This window comes from Apteryx mantelli, chromosome 2 (assembly GCF_036417845.1).
Source record: "Apteryx mantelli isolate bAptMan1 chromosome 2, bAptMan1.hap1, whole genome shotgun sequence".
NCBI lineage: Eukaryota > Metazoa > Chordata > Aves > Apterygiformes > Apterygidae > Apteryx > Apteryx mantelli.
This window is the reverse complement of record NC_089979.1, coordinates 69,042,300-69,059,108: the sequence shown is the minus strand read 5'-3', so window position 1 is coordinate 69,059,108 and position 16,809 is coordinate 69,042,300. Positions and strand designations below refer to the sequence as shown.

The following is a 16,809-nucleotide window of genomic DNA, read 5'->3' as shown; positions in this document are numbered from 1 at the left end:
TTTTCCATTTAAATGTATGTTTTGCATTTCTTTTAATGGAAGAAAATTTTCTTCAGTATGAATTTTCCCTCTCCTCCAAGCCAAAAGTAATCTATCACTTTGAAGGACACTACATACAATGCTTTCGGAACCTTTTTGGCACCGCGCCCCGCAGCCACCCCCAGGCAGAGGATCCGCGGCGCGGCGCTGCGCGGGACCCCGGCGCCGGCGGGCCTCCACCGCCCTCGCAACGCCACTCGGCCGCAGCGCCCAGGCGCGGAGCAGAAGTGCGGCCGGCGCATACGCGCTCGGAGGCCGGGCAGACACTGCACACATGCGTGCTGCGTCGCGGCGACAAAGGCCACCCCATCCCCTCAAGCCCGCAGGCGGAGGAGAGCCCTGACCCGGAAACGCAAAAGCGCGGCGCATGCGCGCGGGAAGCTGCACGCATGCGCGCGCAGGGCGGGCGGCACGGAGACGCGTGTTAAGCTCACGTGACTTCTCCGCCTCCTCCCCGGCGGAGCCACGTCCTCTACGGCTGGGGGAGGCGGCGCCCGGGGCGGGGCCTGGAGGCCGCGTCCCCGGATGGAGGCCATCGCCATTTAGACAGCCGAGAGTGGCGGGCGCAGAGGCTGGGGAGGGCGCTGGGTTGTTGCTGCCATGGGGCGCTTGTCGCAGCTGCTGTTGCTTGTCCTGCTGGTGTTCCCCGCCGCCATGCTGCTCGGCGGCGCCCGCCGCGGCCCAGGTGCGAGAGGGCAGGGGCGCGCGTGAGGCGGGGCGGGTGAGCCGCGCTGAGCGGCCGTTGCTGCCCGGGATTCGAATTGGGGCGGGGGAGCAGCGGGAGCGCTAACGGTCGCTCCGCGTGCGCGCGGCGGTCTCCCCGCTGGCGGCAGCGGCGCAGCGGGCTTGGCCTGGGGCCGCTCCGTCCGCTTTCCCGTCTTGGAGGCGGTGGGGGGGGGAGTGGCTCTCCCCGGGGTTGGGAGACCCGAAGCCGCGTTTGCGATCCCCTTGCCGAAAGGAAGGAGGCGGGCGGGCGCTACTCATTCATTGCCGGTCCTGTGCGGACAGCTTCGGGCACGGGCCTCCCACACTTCCTGCACGCGTGCCTTCGCCGCCGGGGCTCAGGCGGGCTGACCGGGCTTCCCTCCCGGAGCCGCCTCTGCTTTCCCTCAATGCGTCCCTGGGCGTCACTCTGCCGTGGCCCGAAGGAGGCCCCGGGAGGCTGCCCCGGGATCTATTTATGCTCTTGTGGGACGAGGGCTGCTCTGGGGGTGTCTCGACTCTGAGCGGGGTCCTGCTGTGCGCCCTAGGGGCGGCGGCGGCCACGGTCGAGGGCGCTTGTTGGGGGTACGGGCCCCTGGGATGGGATCGGGCTCTGGCCTCTCTTGCGGAAGGAACCGCACTTTGCAGAGTCGAGCAGGGCACTGCTGCTATCTGGGGGGCTGGTTTCAAACTTGGCTGTGAAATCGGCCTCAGAAACGCACGGGTTCGGTTGTCCCACACAAAAAAACCCCCTTGAGATTGCGACCAGAGCAGCAACGGTTTTGTCTTCACTCCTTCTCTAAGATGACTTTGGGTTCTACAGAGATTCACTGGCTGTCAGCCTTCCTCTCTGCCCTGTGCCCCCAGCTCCCTAAGTGTCCTTCAAATAGCAGAACGTTAATCTCTGTTTACACTATAGCTTTATCTGTTTCGCGATCTGAAAGCTGCTTCCATACTATTAAGCATGGAAAGGTTGAATGGCAACCATCTCGCCCTGCTTTGCCAGTGAGTTGCAGCACACATCGTGTGTTACCACAGGGGGAAGCTCTCCTTTCCCACTGTTGCCACATCATCAGCCCTTCTGACATCCACTGAACGGATTGCAATTTAGACATCTAGGAGAATATGCTGGTGCTATTGCATATGAAGAACATGCATAACATACCAGTAGCCTGTTCAGGTGTAAGGGTTTTAATTAAAAACGTGTTATTTGTGGGCTTTTAACTTTAAAAACTTCAGCAAATAAAATTACTGCAGTTAGTCCTAGGTGAAGTATTACATACGTATGAGCAAAATTCTTTGAGCGTACCCTCTAAAGACATTTGAGAGGAGTGTTGTGCTTGGCTTTTTTCGAGACAAAATCTCGAATTCCTTGGGTATACTGGTTCTGCTTAAGGATTTTTATTCCATGTGAAAGTTTAAGTGTTTGTTTAAAATGTGTACTTATAGGAATTAGATCTTTCTGATGTTTGTATAACTCCATCTTCCATTCATTTCTACTATTTTCATTTTTGGAAAACATTAACTTCATCAAAAAAATTTGTAGCTGTGTATATTGTAAGAGTTTTCAGCCTGGCTTGCATGTGCTCTAAACTACAAACAGGCAGAACTTCATACTATGGCCAGTATTTGTATTAATCATATCTGACCAGTGTTTGAATATATGATGCGCAACACCATAGAAGCAGGCAAGTAATGAGTTATCTGACTGCACTTCTCCTGGAGCCTTGCTCAATATTCAGATTTCTTTTCTAACTAGTAGTCCAGTTTTGTTGAACATATGAATAGAATAGTATATCATATTCAGAAGATCATACTAAAAAAGACTTTTGTTTATAGTATAATTTGAATGAAAAATGTATGCAAAAATAACAGTTTTATAAATACATGTGGAAATGTGGTGTTCTGGCACCAGCAGATGAATGACATGCTAATCATTTATTAAATTTCGTCCTAGAAGAAACAAAGCTCACTAAATTAGTTCCCTGGCTAATAGAAGTGTCCTTTATTTTCAGATTTCTAATAACAAAACAAAATTAAAATATTTTAATATGTTGACAAGTTCAAAAATTAAGTAATAGCTTTTAATGCAGTTTGTTACTCTGTGGCAATTTAAGCTTTGCTGTGTGAATGTTGAATTTTGGGTTATCCAGATATAAACTCTGTTTTTTGAACTTACTGGCTTGTACAGGAGTAGTTTAGAGAGTGTTAGAGAAGGAAAAAGGTGCAGACAGATCAACACAGACAATCAGTTGAATGAGTTTTTTACAACTGCAGTTTCAAAATACTGTATTTGAAGAATTTTTAGGCAATTTGTCAAACATCAGCTTGAAAATCATACTACAGTGTCAATTTTCTGTTGGTCAACTAGACGTGAAAAAATATTGCTTGTATTTGCATTTTGTTTTGGTAGGTGCAGGTTTACTTGTTGCAGCTCAAGATGCTGCAGAAGATGAGGAAGCTATGGAAGATTCTGTAGTTGAAGATGAAGATGACGAAGCAGAAGTTGAAGAAGATGAGCCTACAGACTTGGTAATTGTGCATGAATGTTATTTCAGAAGTGTGAATTAGACCAAAAGTGCTTGAAGCTAGATAGCTTAGATGTATGTAAGTATATTTTTAGTGTCATTGATACTTAGAAATTGCTTTTTCAAAGTCTCCAATTAAACTTATGTTCCATCTGAAGTTTCAGAAAATTTTTTTTTTCTTTCTGAATTACCAGTGGAAGGACTACATGGGGACAGCCAGGCTCCAACTATGAAAACTGTAGTTCAGAAAAAAGAACACCAAGTGGGATAACCAAATCTCATAGAAGCTCTTAGTAGTTCTTTCCCAGGTGCATCTCAGTAAACTGAGAAAGGCATTGGGGTACAGGACTACTTCATATTGGCTTATTTTGTATTGATGTGCAAGAAGAAACAATCTTTGTAGTACAAATCTGTCTTGGATTTGTTAATTAAGCTCTGCAGTAATACTGAAAACCTTGTTTTGCAACCTGCTTTCACTTGATTACATTCATAGTCTGTGACTCTAGTTGCAGGGTATGCTTGTTAAACCTGTGGCCATATCGCTCTTTTGAGTCACTTTCTTCAGGTTGATCAAATGAAGTATTTTATAATAATGAAGTCTAGGGCATGACTAGGAGGAGAAGACAACAAAGAGTGTGATAAGCTATGCATGATAAAAAATAAAGAACCAGTAGACTGTTCTTGAAGCCAATTAGACTGATGTTTGATTGATTTACTGATGTTAAGTTGAGTTCATGGTTGACTGGCTTTTCCAAGTGGTAGAAGATGTGGTAGTTATTCAATACTGCTAGAATTTATTAAGTAAATTTAGATGTAACTTGGTTTTAATGCATAATGTAAGACTAAGCGAGGTACAAAGTGGTCACTTTCAGGCAGTTCACTCTATCTGTCACTGGAACACAAGATACAGTTTCGCATAGCATCTCAACTTCAAGATGCTCGACTCAATTGTGGTTCATTGCTTCCCTAGCCCATGGTGCTTGCACAACTGAATCCAATTGGCTATCCACTGTTTAAAGTGGTTGTTTTAGTAGTCAAATCGAATGATCTAACCAACTTGCAAGCAGTGGCTTTAGGAAACAGTTCAAAATGGGGTCAGCCATGCATTTACTTATGATGGGGTGGAGATCCACCATCTCCATGTGGAAAATAAGCCCTTAATGCTTGTGTTTGCCCAATTAGAGAATCATCAAAAAGGTGAACAAGTGAATTTATAAACTCATTTAGTGTCAGCAGAGTCCAATGCTTTCAGGGACATAACACCAAACTTCTTAAAAATGAATAAAAAGCTTCTCTAAACACTCCCCCCTGCAGTGGAAGTAACTCAGTTGCCTTGTGGTTGTTTATAACTTTGAAAATGCTTGTTTTCTAATTTGAAATATATTAGATGTGAACACTTTACATTTAGATTCTTCCCTTTTCCTTCCACCCCCAAAAAAGAAATCTTATTGTGGCTTTCTGATTGGAAACCTTTTGGTACAGCTAAATGCTGTTGAATACATTCAAGATGCAGTTGAGATTAGCCACTGTGTCAAATCTAACAGGTAGAAGGATAAATGTTGAAAAGGATGCTAATCAAATCTACAGGGAGCACAGATCCTATATGTGAATTCTGCAACAGCAGGAGTTGATGTTAGTGCTTACTGTCATTGTATGTTTTGTCACACTAATACTTGTCATGTGGGATTCTTGTAAAACAAGCATGGTCTTCGCATCACTGTTCATTATAGGCTATTTCAAAAAAGTCTCTTGTCTTAGACAGAAGAAAAAGAGGAAGAAGACTTGTCGGGCGAACCTAAAGCCTCACCTAGTGCTGATACAACTATCTTATTTGTGAAAGGTGAAGGTAAGAGTCCTGTGCCAGTCTACAATCAATTTCTTTACTGCTGCTTAAAGTATATCAATATGTGCATAAAAACAGTGAAGCTCTAAAATACCAAGTCTTTTCCAGGCATTCTGTGTTTGAAAACAAGGATTAGGTACGCTGTTTGAAGTTTCTAACAGTTGGATATTTTTGTGTTCTAGACTTTCCAGCAAACAACATCGTAAAATTTCTGGTAGGCTTCACCAATAAGGGTACAGAGGATTTTATTGTTGAGTCTCTTGATGCTTCTTTCCGTTACCCTCAAGACTACCAGTTTTATATCCAGAACTTCACAGCTCTCCCACTGAATACAGTAGTTCCACCACAGAGACAAGCCACGTTTGAGTACTCTTTCATCCCAGCTGAGCCTATGGGTGGTCGCCCTTTTGGACTAGTTATCAATCTGAACTACAGAGATGTAAATGTAAGCCTAATGTCATTCCTCATATTCTTTTTAGTTGATGTGGAAATGTCAGGAAGGAATTGCTTAGTCAAGTTAATACCTTCTCAGACAGTGAATGCCTTTGAGGTTTTTAAGCAAATTAATAAATGCATAAGCAAAGTAAGCAAGACTGTTTCACAGTAGTCCTCCGTATACATGGAGGAGTGCTGTGTATGTTAGACTTGAAGTTATGTTAACAGTGGAAGCTAGACTGCCTTAGAATTATGTAGAAATGGGTTGTAGTCATTTAAGAAAAAAAGTTAGAACTTTCTCTGGGATAGTTTAAATTTCACTGTACCCTTCAGACTGGGTTTTAACAAACTCAACAATCAACCTGAATCCCATCTGCAAACTCAGCTTTGAGCAAATACGTGACCAGCAGTTGCAGTTGGGAGAAAAATTTTTCCAAAAGCGTAAATGGGGATTAAAGTATGGGATTCCTTTTTATTTTAGTGTGGGCTGAAGTACAAGACTTCTGCATTGTTCAAAGTGTTTTGACTGAGCTAATAAGATCCTTTGGCATGTAATATCTTATGCTACAGAAAATCTCATTAAGGCTAGATATGACTTTCTTGCTAATATCAAGACTTCTTTGTACTTGTACAAAAAATGTTGTTAAAGAAATTAATTGAAAATACATGGAAACTTTGTAGGGCAATGTGTTCCAAGATGCTGTCTTCAATCAAACAGTTACAATTATTGAAAAAGAAGATGGGCTAGATGGAGAAACGTAAGTAGGCTGGAGACTGAAACTTAGTTGGTATACTGGTAGAACCGATTATTGATGGGGTCAATGAGGACTGTTCTTGTATCTTCATTTTATTGGATACTAGATGTAATCTGTGTCTTGCTGATGGCATTTGACTTGTATACACTGAAAACCTTGATACACTGGAAACCTGAGCTTTTTCCTCCAAACTAAGTTCTGTGTCAGTACTGGGAATCTTCAGGATTGATACTGTGTTAACTAACATCTTATGCAAATGTTTTGCTCAGGGAACTTAAGCCTGGAGTAGTACATAATGCTGCATAGATATATAGCAATACAAAGCTGTCAAGCTTTTGTTATCCTAGTGTGTTTTTTCCTAGGAGTTAAAAGATGTAGATGGTTCAGAGTATTGGGCTGTAGGTCCTACTCTGAAGACTGGAATAACATGCTTCTGGAGCACTCCAGTGTAATCCAAGATTATATAAACTGAAAGGTGCCCCTTCAGTATGAGATAGGGAAACTTGCACTCATTATTTGTTGCACTTCCCTTATGGGTAGCAGATTTCTTTATTTTCATGCATGTTCTGTCTTAAAGATGTAGTTAATCTGGCAGACCTTATGTGTTGCAAACATGTGCTCTGATAATATGCTTTTTAATATTCTAATATTGGATTGGTATTTTAAGAGAACCTGCGAGTTAAGTATTTCTGAAAATTTTTTTTGAAGACAATGAATATTTGAATTCTCCTGCCACAGGTAGAATTTGCCCACTGAGCAAACTTCCCTCCTAAAAAGGGCAACCACAGGAAATAGCTGTTGCATGAATTCATATTTGCAAAGTAGAATAGCATCAATGAAAGAGCAACTGATCATCTGAAAATGTGTGCTATCCTGGTGATAAAGGGGCTCTTCTAAGAATTCAAATCCATCAATCGGGACCAGTTTGAATTAATGTCCTGTGAATGGGCACTTCCCATAAAACAGGGATGTTCAGTTAAGTCTCTCTTCTGCAGTTTAACTCCATAATTTCTGTTGTAAATTTGAATTAAAATGTTCAACAAATGTTGTAGTAGTTTCTTCACCTCACAAAAGTCCTACCTGCTCCTAAAATTAATTTGATATTGAAATTGTGTTCACCTACTGCTAATTTTTAACAGGTATTTCAGATAGAATTCTGTCAGTGAAATTCATGCATTTTTGTTTTAAGGAATTCTATTTGTGGAACACAGAACTAGATGCTTTAAAGCAAGGCTTTCAAAGCTCTTTTGCCAATAAATATGAATATCCTGGCAGTACTTGCCTTGCATTAGCATACTAAAAGCATATAATGGATTTGAAGCTTTTGTAAGTGGTTAAAGCCAAGTCATGCACACACACACACAAATACTACCTACGACCCAATATCTTGAAATGTGGTGTTGCAAAAGAGTCCTTGCAGGTACTAAATTTCAATAATTACTAGTTTATGTAGTTTCTGAGCTTATATGGCATTGCTCAAATGTTCTGTTGTTCAAAATTTGGGGTTACAATTTCTGAAATTTAGAATAAATACTTAACATATATTAGCACTTTAGTTTCAGATTCATTATATCATGCTTCCTCTCCCCTACCTCTGCACATGGCTTGGGAAGGATGAAGCAGGCATGTGGCCAAAGCTAGGCTTAATTGCTCTGCCTGTTTGTAAACTTCTAAACACTTAAGATTAATGGTTTCTTAAATTGTTTTTCTTGAAGGATCTTCATGTACATGTTCCTTGCTGGACTTGGTCTACTTGTCATTGTTGGCCTACATCAATTATTAGAATCCAGGAAGGTGGGTTGCGTGTGTGTGTTTTTTTTCTTCCCTCTGTGTACTTGTTAATATAGGACCTCACTGGTATGCTTAAAGTAAGAAAGCATTACTGTAAATCACTTCTGGCCTAGAATGGTACAGGTAGAACTTCAGAAGTTTTACTTTCAGGACTGAGATCTTGAAAATCACTGGAAAAACTAGAGACCTTAAAAAAAAAAAAATCAAAAACAAAAAGCCCCTCCAAACACAGCATTAAAGGCACTTAGATTGCTTGCCTAATGCTCTTTGGGTCTGTTCTTTATCACCACACTAAAGCAGTTGAATTGGAAGCTTTGACATATTTTCCAAATGCTGAACGTCTGCAGCTACTGGTTTAATACTTACTGCATGAATTTTCCCCATAGTCTGTATATGTATTTGTTATGTTAAACTAGATCAAACTTTAGGGAAAACAGCTGTCTAGTCCTTTGTTTAGTGCTTAACAGTGCATTACTATAATGTTGATTAGGGCCTTCTGCATTCCTCTGTAATATTGTAATAGCTAAGGGTTTCTCAGCATAAGTGGTCTGGCAGATATAAGCCGTGGAAAACTTAAGTCTTATCTGCACGGGAAAATTGGCCGGAATACTTAGAGTATCTCTTTGTGTAGCCAAGCTTACAATACATTTGAAGTAGCTTCCCTTGGGAAGAAGTATGGATAACTGTTTTTGCTATGAACTCCATTTTGCATGCTGACACTCAAACACAAATATTGTGCTAATCTGAAAAAGTACAACAAAACAGCTCATCACAAAGTTTGATTATCCATCAGCTTTTTTTTCCCCCCCCCACAACAGGTATAATGAACTTGCCCAGGCATGCATAAAATCTTGATATCTTTGTGTGGAATTAGTACTGCAAGGAGTTAGAAGTGGTAACACCAAGCTTAGGTGAATAAGTTGCTAATGGGTAAAGATAGCTTATAAAGCTAAGCTAGAAAGATGGCTTGATACAGGGACTAACCTTAAGTTTGTGTCTCAGTGAAATAATTGCAGTTTATTAAATACAGGATTATTAGTTATTTCTAATATTTGTGCTACCAGAACCTTTATGTGGAAGGCAAAATCTTCTGTTCTTGAATTTTCAGAGGAAGAGACCAGTACAGAAAGTAGAGATGGGAACATCAAATCAGAATGATGTTGATATGAGCTGGATTCCTCAAGAAACTTTAAATCAAATCAGTAAGTAGCCTGCCTTCCGTAACTGGAGCATAACAAACTTATGAATCAAAACAGTTAAGTAGCTCATGCTAAATTCTCAGGACAGTATACATCTGGGGAATAAAAAGTTGTCTAAAGCACTGTGCTTAATAAAGCTGTTATGTTGACAGCTCATTCTTGTATTTAACAGACTTGACTGGTTGATACAGTTGATACAATAACAGCTATCATGGTGATTTTACACTTTGTTCTGTAGACTCTTTCAACAGTATAAAACCTCTGTTCAAAACCTGTATCACAAAAGGCTTAAATGGTAGGGGAGTGTATCATCTGAAAGTTTCTGTAAGTTTTTTTTGGAAGCTTGCCTATAGGCTGAACCTTTAAATAAGCATCAGAGGTGTGTAACCCTGTCTTGAAGCTACATTAAGACTTGGATCATAATGTCCTTCGCAAGTCCAAAATAACTAAATTCTACTCAATACCCAACAGTAAACTCAGTATCTGATTTCTTTAGAACAGCTATGTTTGTGGATATTTCTAACTTCTCTTGCTGTTTTTTCTGTTTTGCTTTCCTGTGGCTTCAGTGCAGAGTAGAAGAGGTGAGACAAACCCTGGTGCTTTAAAGAGTGGAGATTACTGCTGTGTGTCCATGTGATAATTAAGCATGGATAGAATTCTGGCTTCCTGCATGCAGTGATTGGTGATGTAGCGTGAACAGTAACTGATTAGACAGACATGCGTGTGTGCATTTATATTATATACATGTGTGTGTATATACATACATGCACACACACGTGTATATATAAATAAAAGTAAAAATTTCTAGTTGTACTGCAGTAGCGTAGCTTAGCTGTAATACATTGGTGAAATACTCTGGTCCGCTCTAACAGTGTCTAGAACCATTTACCTAAAATACAGATGTGTATCTTGTCCTCCACACCACCTTGATGTAATTTCATGCTACAGTTTGTGATTAACATGGAGGACTGATCATGACCAATGGCTGAGCACATCTTGTTTCAGTCAGAAACAAAAAACAACCTCAGCTTAGAGCCTAACAGTTGAGTAGTGAGGTTTATCTATCCAGGTCTTCCTTATCCCAGATGAACTCCTATCACCAAAGCACTATCTGTTTTGAGGTGAGTTGATAAAACTTGCAGCCCAGATCAGAAGTGCTTTGAAAACACTTTGCTGGAACTACTTTAACTTGAAAGAGACTCCTATTTTGATGAAATAAGCATGTTCTGAGTGATCTTAAAGAGCGAGCCTGACAGCTTTATTCATGTAGAAAGCCTACAGGCCCTATTTCTGACATCAAACTGTGCCAGGAGCTGACGACTTCACTTTTTTTAATGCCTTTTTCCTTTACTAACTGTTATTTGTATTACACTAGGTGTAAGGACTGATGTTTCATTTCTGAAAATGTAAACTCTATCCTGCACACTCTGGTTTATTGTATGTGACAGTCTCATACAGCCTTAGTCTAGCAAGAAGAACTGATTGAAGCTCTAAATGCTAAATTTCTCTGTAGAATAAGCTGAATCTAAACTGAGTTAAAATTCTGGTAAGATTTGAATTCTATCTCCCCACGTTTTTCTTTAAGCTAGATATGTATTCAACTTTTCAGTACTTGAAATCTAGGAAAAACTGAGTCTTAAGACTTTTCCTTAATTGTGTTATTTTTTTCTTTAATTCCAGGTTAGTTGTAATTAGAACTCTATACTAGCATTCTTTGAAATACATGGCCCTCAAGATCCTCAGATTCTAGACTCTTTAGCTGTCAAAAGATGCTTCTTCATACTGTACTGATTGATATTTGTAACAGCATGGCAGTTGCTCATTGTATTTGCTCATGCTCTAAACAGTTCTATTTTTAACAAATTTTAACAAAATATGCATTTGTAAATGCTCAGGCACATTTTTTCTTCAAAGTAGCATAGCTTTTCTCCAATCCTGTAAGGATTAAAAATTCCACCTTACATATTCACTGTCACTGTAAAGGACAATTATAGGCATATCATAAAGTCTTAAAATTTAAGATGAGAATTCAGCATCCAGTGATCATACAGCTGAAGTGGGGTTGCTAACCCATACCAGATACCTGATTACAAAGTATCCTCCTCATATTTAAATATGGCTGCTTCCCTGGGTAAGAATCATTCTCTTTTTTTTCCCCGCAACCAAAATGATAAACATTATTCTCTTGCTGTTAATCTGTATGAATGTGGAAATATTTCATATATGATGAAGGTATGTAAAGGACAATCACACATTCTTCAGGCAGGTAAACTCAAAACAGTAGTGACCAAAATAATTCATTAAATTTCTGAAAGTTTAGTAATTCCTAAGCATGGAACTTTTTTAAACAGCAGAGCATGCAGCATCAGCAGGATATGGTGTGGGTTTTTGTTTTAGTAACTGGCAAGTTAAGCAAGCTCAGCCCTGAGGTTACATGTTACAGAATAGCACTTTTTTCTTTTTTTCCCCTATGTTACCTTCTGTTTAGGATGCTAATAGTTAAAAAGCATTAACGAGTTGTTTAAACTATCTTCTATGTGGTGATGTGTCACACTGGAAGGGCAGTTTGGTCTGTGTGTGGGAGAGAGAAAAGTACATACTTTGTCAAATAACATCTAATCTGAAGTAGCTCTAGCAATTGTTTTTGTTTTTTTTTCTCTCAAATCCAGATAAAGCTTCACCAAGGCGGTTGCCCCGCAAGAGGGCACAGAAAAGATCGGTGGGATCTGATGAGTAAATGTTAAATTGTACAACAGTTCAACCTTTACTAATCTTGCCTGTTTGGATTTTTTTTGGATTGGAGTAGTGCAGAGAGTCCATACCACCATAAGGAAAATACTGCTAAATGTTTGGACTGAACAGATTAACTGAATGGTGTTAATATTACTGAAAATGCACTTCTCTTTTTTTTGTTAATTGTTGGGGGAGGGGAGGTAGCCATTAAGTTTTGTGCCTGTGTGTGTAAACAGTTGGTCTTAACAAAATCATACTACCTGAAATGTGCCTTTAGAGTTCTTTGTAATGCTGACTTCTCATCTGTATGCTGTCTTTGAGGGATTTTTCCCCTCCCCGTTCACACCAATCTGAATGTGTAGTGACTTAATCTGTCTTGTTTGTATACTGTCTGTATCAGAGTCTGTATGCATTTTTCTTTTCAGAACTTTCTCTACAGCACACATACTGAATTTGTGTGTGTGGTCCTACTTCAGTGTTAACACTGATTAGAGTTCTGCATAATTAGCATTCTAAAGGCACAACTGGGTATAGCTGCTTGTAGCAGTAGACATTTTGCTGCTGTTTTGATCTGGGCATGCAGTGAGCTAAAAATCTGAATTTATCTCCGTAAATATTAGGAGGACTTCTATACAGCAGCAGAACTTGTGAAGCATGGAATTTGTGTGCTGAATTGGTATTACTACATAAGTTTTTTTTACCCAACTTGTTAAATGATTAGTTATTGAGTCATGCCAGCAGCTTAGGTATTCTGACTATAGTGGTAGCTCTGGAATGTTTGCTCAAAAAATTACTGAATATGATACAACTAATTCTTCAGTAAGTTCTCAGTTCTCTCTCAAAAACTAGAATGTCATCTGTATCAAGACACACGGACTTTTCTTATGAAGCTTTACATGGGGAAGGACTTTGGATTTACTGTACACACTTGAAACTGAATTTGAAAAGTTGTTGGCTTCAAGTAATCAAAACAAGTGTAAAGGGTGAATAAGTGGTTTCTCTGTCACTTATATTTTTATCTCACTTTTTTGCACTTACCAGTATGTCAGTCCAAGTTGAGTTTTTATCATCCTGTCTTTCATATTAGTAACACAGATGCATTTCTGTTATTAAATGTGTTAGTTCAGCACTCAGCAGAAAAGCTGTACATAATCCAAATGGGATTCTCTTTTGTGGAAGACACCACTTACGTGATTACCGGGAACTGAGGTGTTGATCTGACTCCCTTGCATTCAGGAATGTAACTTTGATAGCAAAAGGCGCAAATATTGCAAAGAGTCAGTTTGCTGCCATTTAGGCACTTGAACAAGGATTGAACTGTTTACATCTCTCATGCATATTTTCCTGTGTCTAAAGATCTGGACCCTATCTTAAAACTTGTTCAGTTTAGGAAACACATTGATTTGAGATGTCCTGTTTTCTTCTTTTCTTCCCCTTCCTGATTTCCCATATGAGAAAGTGCTCTTTTTGATCTATACTTGTTCTGCAGGGACTGAGCATCTGAGCCAATGAGAGTTGAGCAATACCTGCAAATCATGTCACCATATTGTGTTTGAAGCAGTGTCTAAGGTCTGAAGCTACCTGTACTGCCACTATTGTACTATACGCTTCCCTAAAATGAAATGTAAAGATGTTCTTTACTCATCTTGCAATGGAATATAATGTAAGAATGGGAAGAACAACCTCGATGCTTTGCTTAACGTGCTGATAACATAGCTAGCCCAGGCAGAATAATGTAATAAAGAGTTAAGATTGTTGGATCATCATATATATGACTTAGCAAACTGTTGAATGCTACTTTCAGAACAGGTGACTAACAAATTGCATGGAACAACTTTGCCTTAAGTGATGTAATCTGGCTGACTGGCTCTGTGGTAGGTTTGTGTTGTTCCAGCTTGCATTAATTCACCAAAATGTTTATGTATTAAATATTTTGCTATACTAAAGTCTACAGCTATTGCAATGGCTGTTGTACTGCACATCTAAAGTAGAAGGGTATCTGCCCTCTCTTTGATTATGACTCCTACCTGAAATCAGATTTTTAAACCTCTTCCACCTACCTGAAATCAGGAGACTTTTTTTTTTTTTTTGGAACCTCCTGGTAAAAGGTGATCTTAAATTGTAGACTTTAACTCATTGTAAGATTTCAAGAAGGGAAGGTACTCTTCCTTCAGGTGGTGATAATGAGTTTCTCTAGATTCAGTGGTACTCTGCAAGAAAAGGCAAAGGATCAGAACAGAAGGTAGTAATCTGTAATATCTTGGAATACCTAGTTTAATTTCCCCAAATGAACTTACTGATTTTACCTTTAGGAGCAAGTTAGTCCTTTTAAAAATATTTTATGCTGACCAGAACTCCAGTGAAAAAGTTGAATGTAGAAGGACTGAAACACTGTACAAATAAGAAGTAGAAATAAACTAATATTTGAAGGTATCAGCTTTCTTCTCCTTTCCACTCAGTGGTTAAGATCCAATTGCTCAAGTTCTAAGCTTGAAAGAAGAGAGGCGACAGTTTAGCAGACTTGCATAGGAACTAGCAATTTGAAAAGTACAGCTATAACAAGGTGATGTCTTTCAGGTCATAGAACTTTGACATTGGGTGATTAATAGTAACTTTCTCAGTCATAAGCAGTTAGTTTGTAGGAACTCTGGCTAGCAGTTCAGTACTCCTCATGATAAACGAAGTAACAATTCTAAATTCCCTGTTCCATCTTAGTTTGCTTTAGTTGAAATTTAACAAATAACATTCTAGTGTGTAGTAGCAATTGAACTTTGGCATCTCTTGCATTCTTTCTAGTGAATAAGCCAGTTCACTACATCTGGATTTTTCAAGTGGGGAAAACATGGCTGGTTTATGCTATTGGTTATGCAACAACTTTCACTTTGATACTTGAACTTTTCTACTTTTTTTTTAAAAACATTGCCCATACAGATAGCTTAGTATCAGAGGTATGTTATTGGATATCATTATTAGTTGAGTAGCTTGTAGTTTCATTCACTTCAAGATGGAACGAGTTATCAATTCTGCCTGTTGCTATGCCACCCTTTTTCCTGTGGTAGCACAAGCATTTATATAATCTTGCACTCTTTTACCAGCCTGGTTTTCTGCCAGTTTACTAAGCAACTGCTCATGTGAAGTTATGAGAAGAGGAACAAGGACTCAAAGAAGTCTTGCTAGGGTTTTTGCCATTATTGGTAAGGGGTACTAAGGATGGTGTCAAGCTGCAGATGAAACTATGGCCTTAGTGAAAGGACCACTGTTAATTCCTTCCTCATGGCTCCTAAAATACTATAAAAAATTATAAAGGATTGACAAGTCTGTACTTGGGGAGGAGAGGGAATGATGCCTGCTTTGTTTCCTGTCTATAGGTAGCAAAGCATTAATTTAGCTACATTTGAACCATGTTTGATACCTGTAGCCTTCTAATCTTTATACTATCTGACAGCAGTTTATTTTCCCACTATCATTTAATCTGATAAAAATGGCTGGTGTCAGACTAAAGGATGAAGGGTCATCATGATTCTTCATGTACCAGATAGCTAAACTATAGGCCACAGAATTGGATGGAGCAGAGTAGTGATGGCAGTACTTCAGCTTCAAGACATTCATGCTGAGCATCTTCCTTATCTTGGAATGGAAGTAATCTATGTCGTTGTTCACTGTTTTTATTCCTGGAGCTCATGGTGCTGAACAGAATGTTGCATTTGAAAGATCTGAATTCAGGGAAGCAGAGGGGAAAGTAAAATGCTAACATAGTCTGGTTGTCTGGTGGTTCAGTGTGCTTGATGTACTAAGCAGCAGTTCAGAAATTATTGTGATTCCTTTGTCTTCTCCAAAGGAAAGACAGTGCATCTACCTCATAGGTGTGACACAAGGGCTGTTTCAGGAGTATTTCAGAGTTACTCAAGTTTACTAGCTTCATGGTAGCTGCTTGTGTAAGATGTAGCACTAGTGCAACTTGATAGTAACTACAAACATTTGTGCTGTACCAGTTTAATCCTCTCATTGAATAACTTTTAGCAGCTTTATGCTAAGATTCTTAATATACAGAGGACTTGCAGTTTGCTTACAAGAGGACGTGAAGCCAGAGCTTTCAGTTTCTGCAAGAGTTTATAGGTAGACTAAATTACACTGTCTCCTAACAGTTTTCCATATAGTTCCAAACTATCACAGGCACTTCTTTTATTCAAAGAAGTGATGGAGATGATGATTCTTGTAGATACAGTCAGCAGTCAGTTTGTTTAAGAATGACTGATTGTTTTGGATGATTAAGTTTAGATGGATGTTGTACTGCAACTGAAATGTTAAATTAACATTTATTTTTTTTACCTGCTTGTTTTCATTTATAAGTGAGATCAGATCTCTTGAAAATGAATGCAGGCTTTTTGTAAAGTAAATGTGAATTTTTCTTAGCATCTTGTAGTGCTTTTTTTGCCTTTTTTTATTTAATAAAGCATGAGCGTGGCACCAAAAAGCCTGAGTGGTACTCTGGTGCTCTTTTACTTGATGAAGCAACTTGTAGTAGCAAACATGCAAAAAAACTGCAAACCTGCTATACTTCAAAAGCTGCTTTTCTGCAAGTGTATTGGGAATGGGGATAATAGCAAGTATTATGGGATAGATACAGTTAGCAGTGGACAATTGACAAATGGACAAATATTAACAGATTCTTATAAGAATAAGGAGATTCAGGGAGGTCTCTGAGGAAGCATTCAGTAAGAGTAAGAACATACTAAAATTATTGAAACCTGATCTGTTGAAATTGAATTATAATCTTACATGTC

At 39.4% G+C, this 16,809-nt stretch overlaps 1 protein-coding gene across 1 annotated transcript; it reads left to right on the top strand.

Annotated features, from left to right (window-relative positions):
* Nucleotides 1–547: 547 nt before the first annotated feature.
* SSR1 (signal sequence receptor subunit 1) lies at nucleotides 548–16,437 on the top strand. Its single transcript, XM_067290831.1, has 8 exons — nucleotides 548–724; nucleotides 3,155–3,273; nucleotides 5,028–5,115; nucleotides 5,295–5,557; nucleotides 6,229–6,305; nucleotides 8,018–8,096; nucleotides 9,202–9,295; nucleotides 11,962–16,437. The coding sequence occupies exons 1-8, from the start codon at nucleotides 640–642 to the stop codon at nucleotides 12,027–12,029; spliced, it is 873 nt and encodes a 290-aa protein (XP_067146932.1). The 5' UTR covers nucleotides 548–639; the 3' UTR covers nucleotides 12,030–16,437.
* Nucleotides 16,438–16,809: the final 372 nt, after the last annotated feature.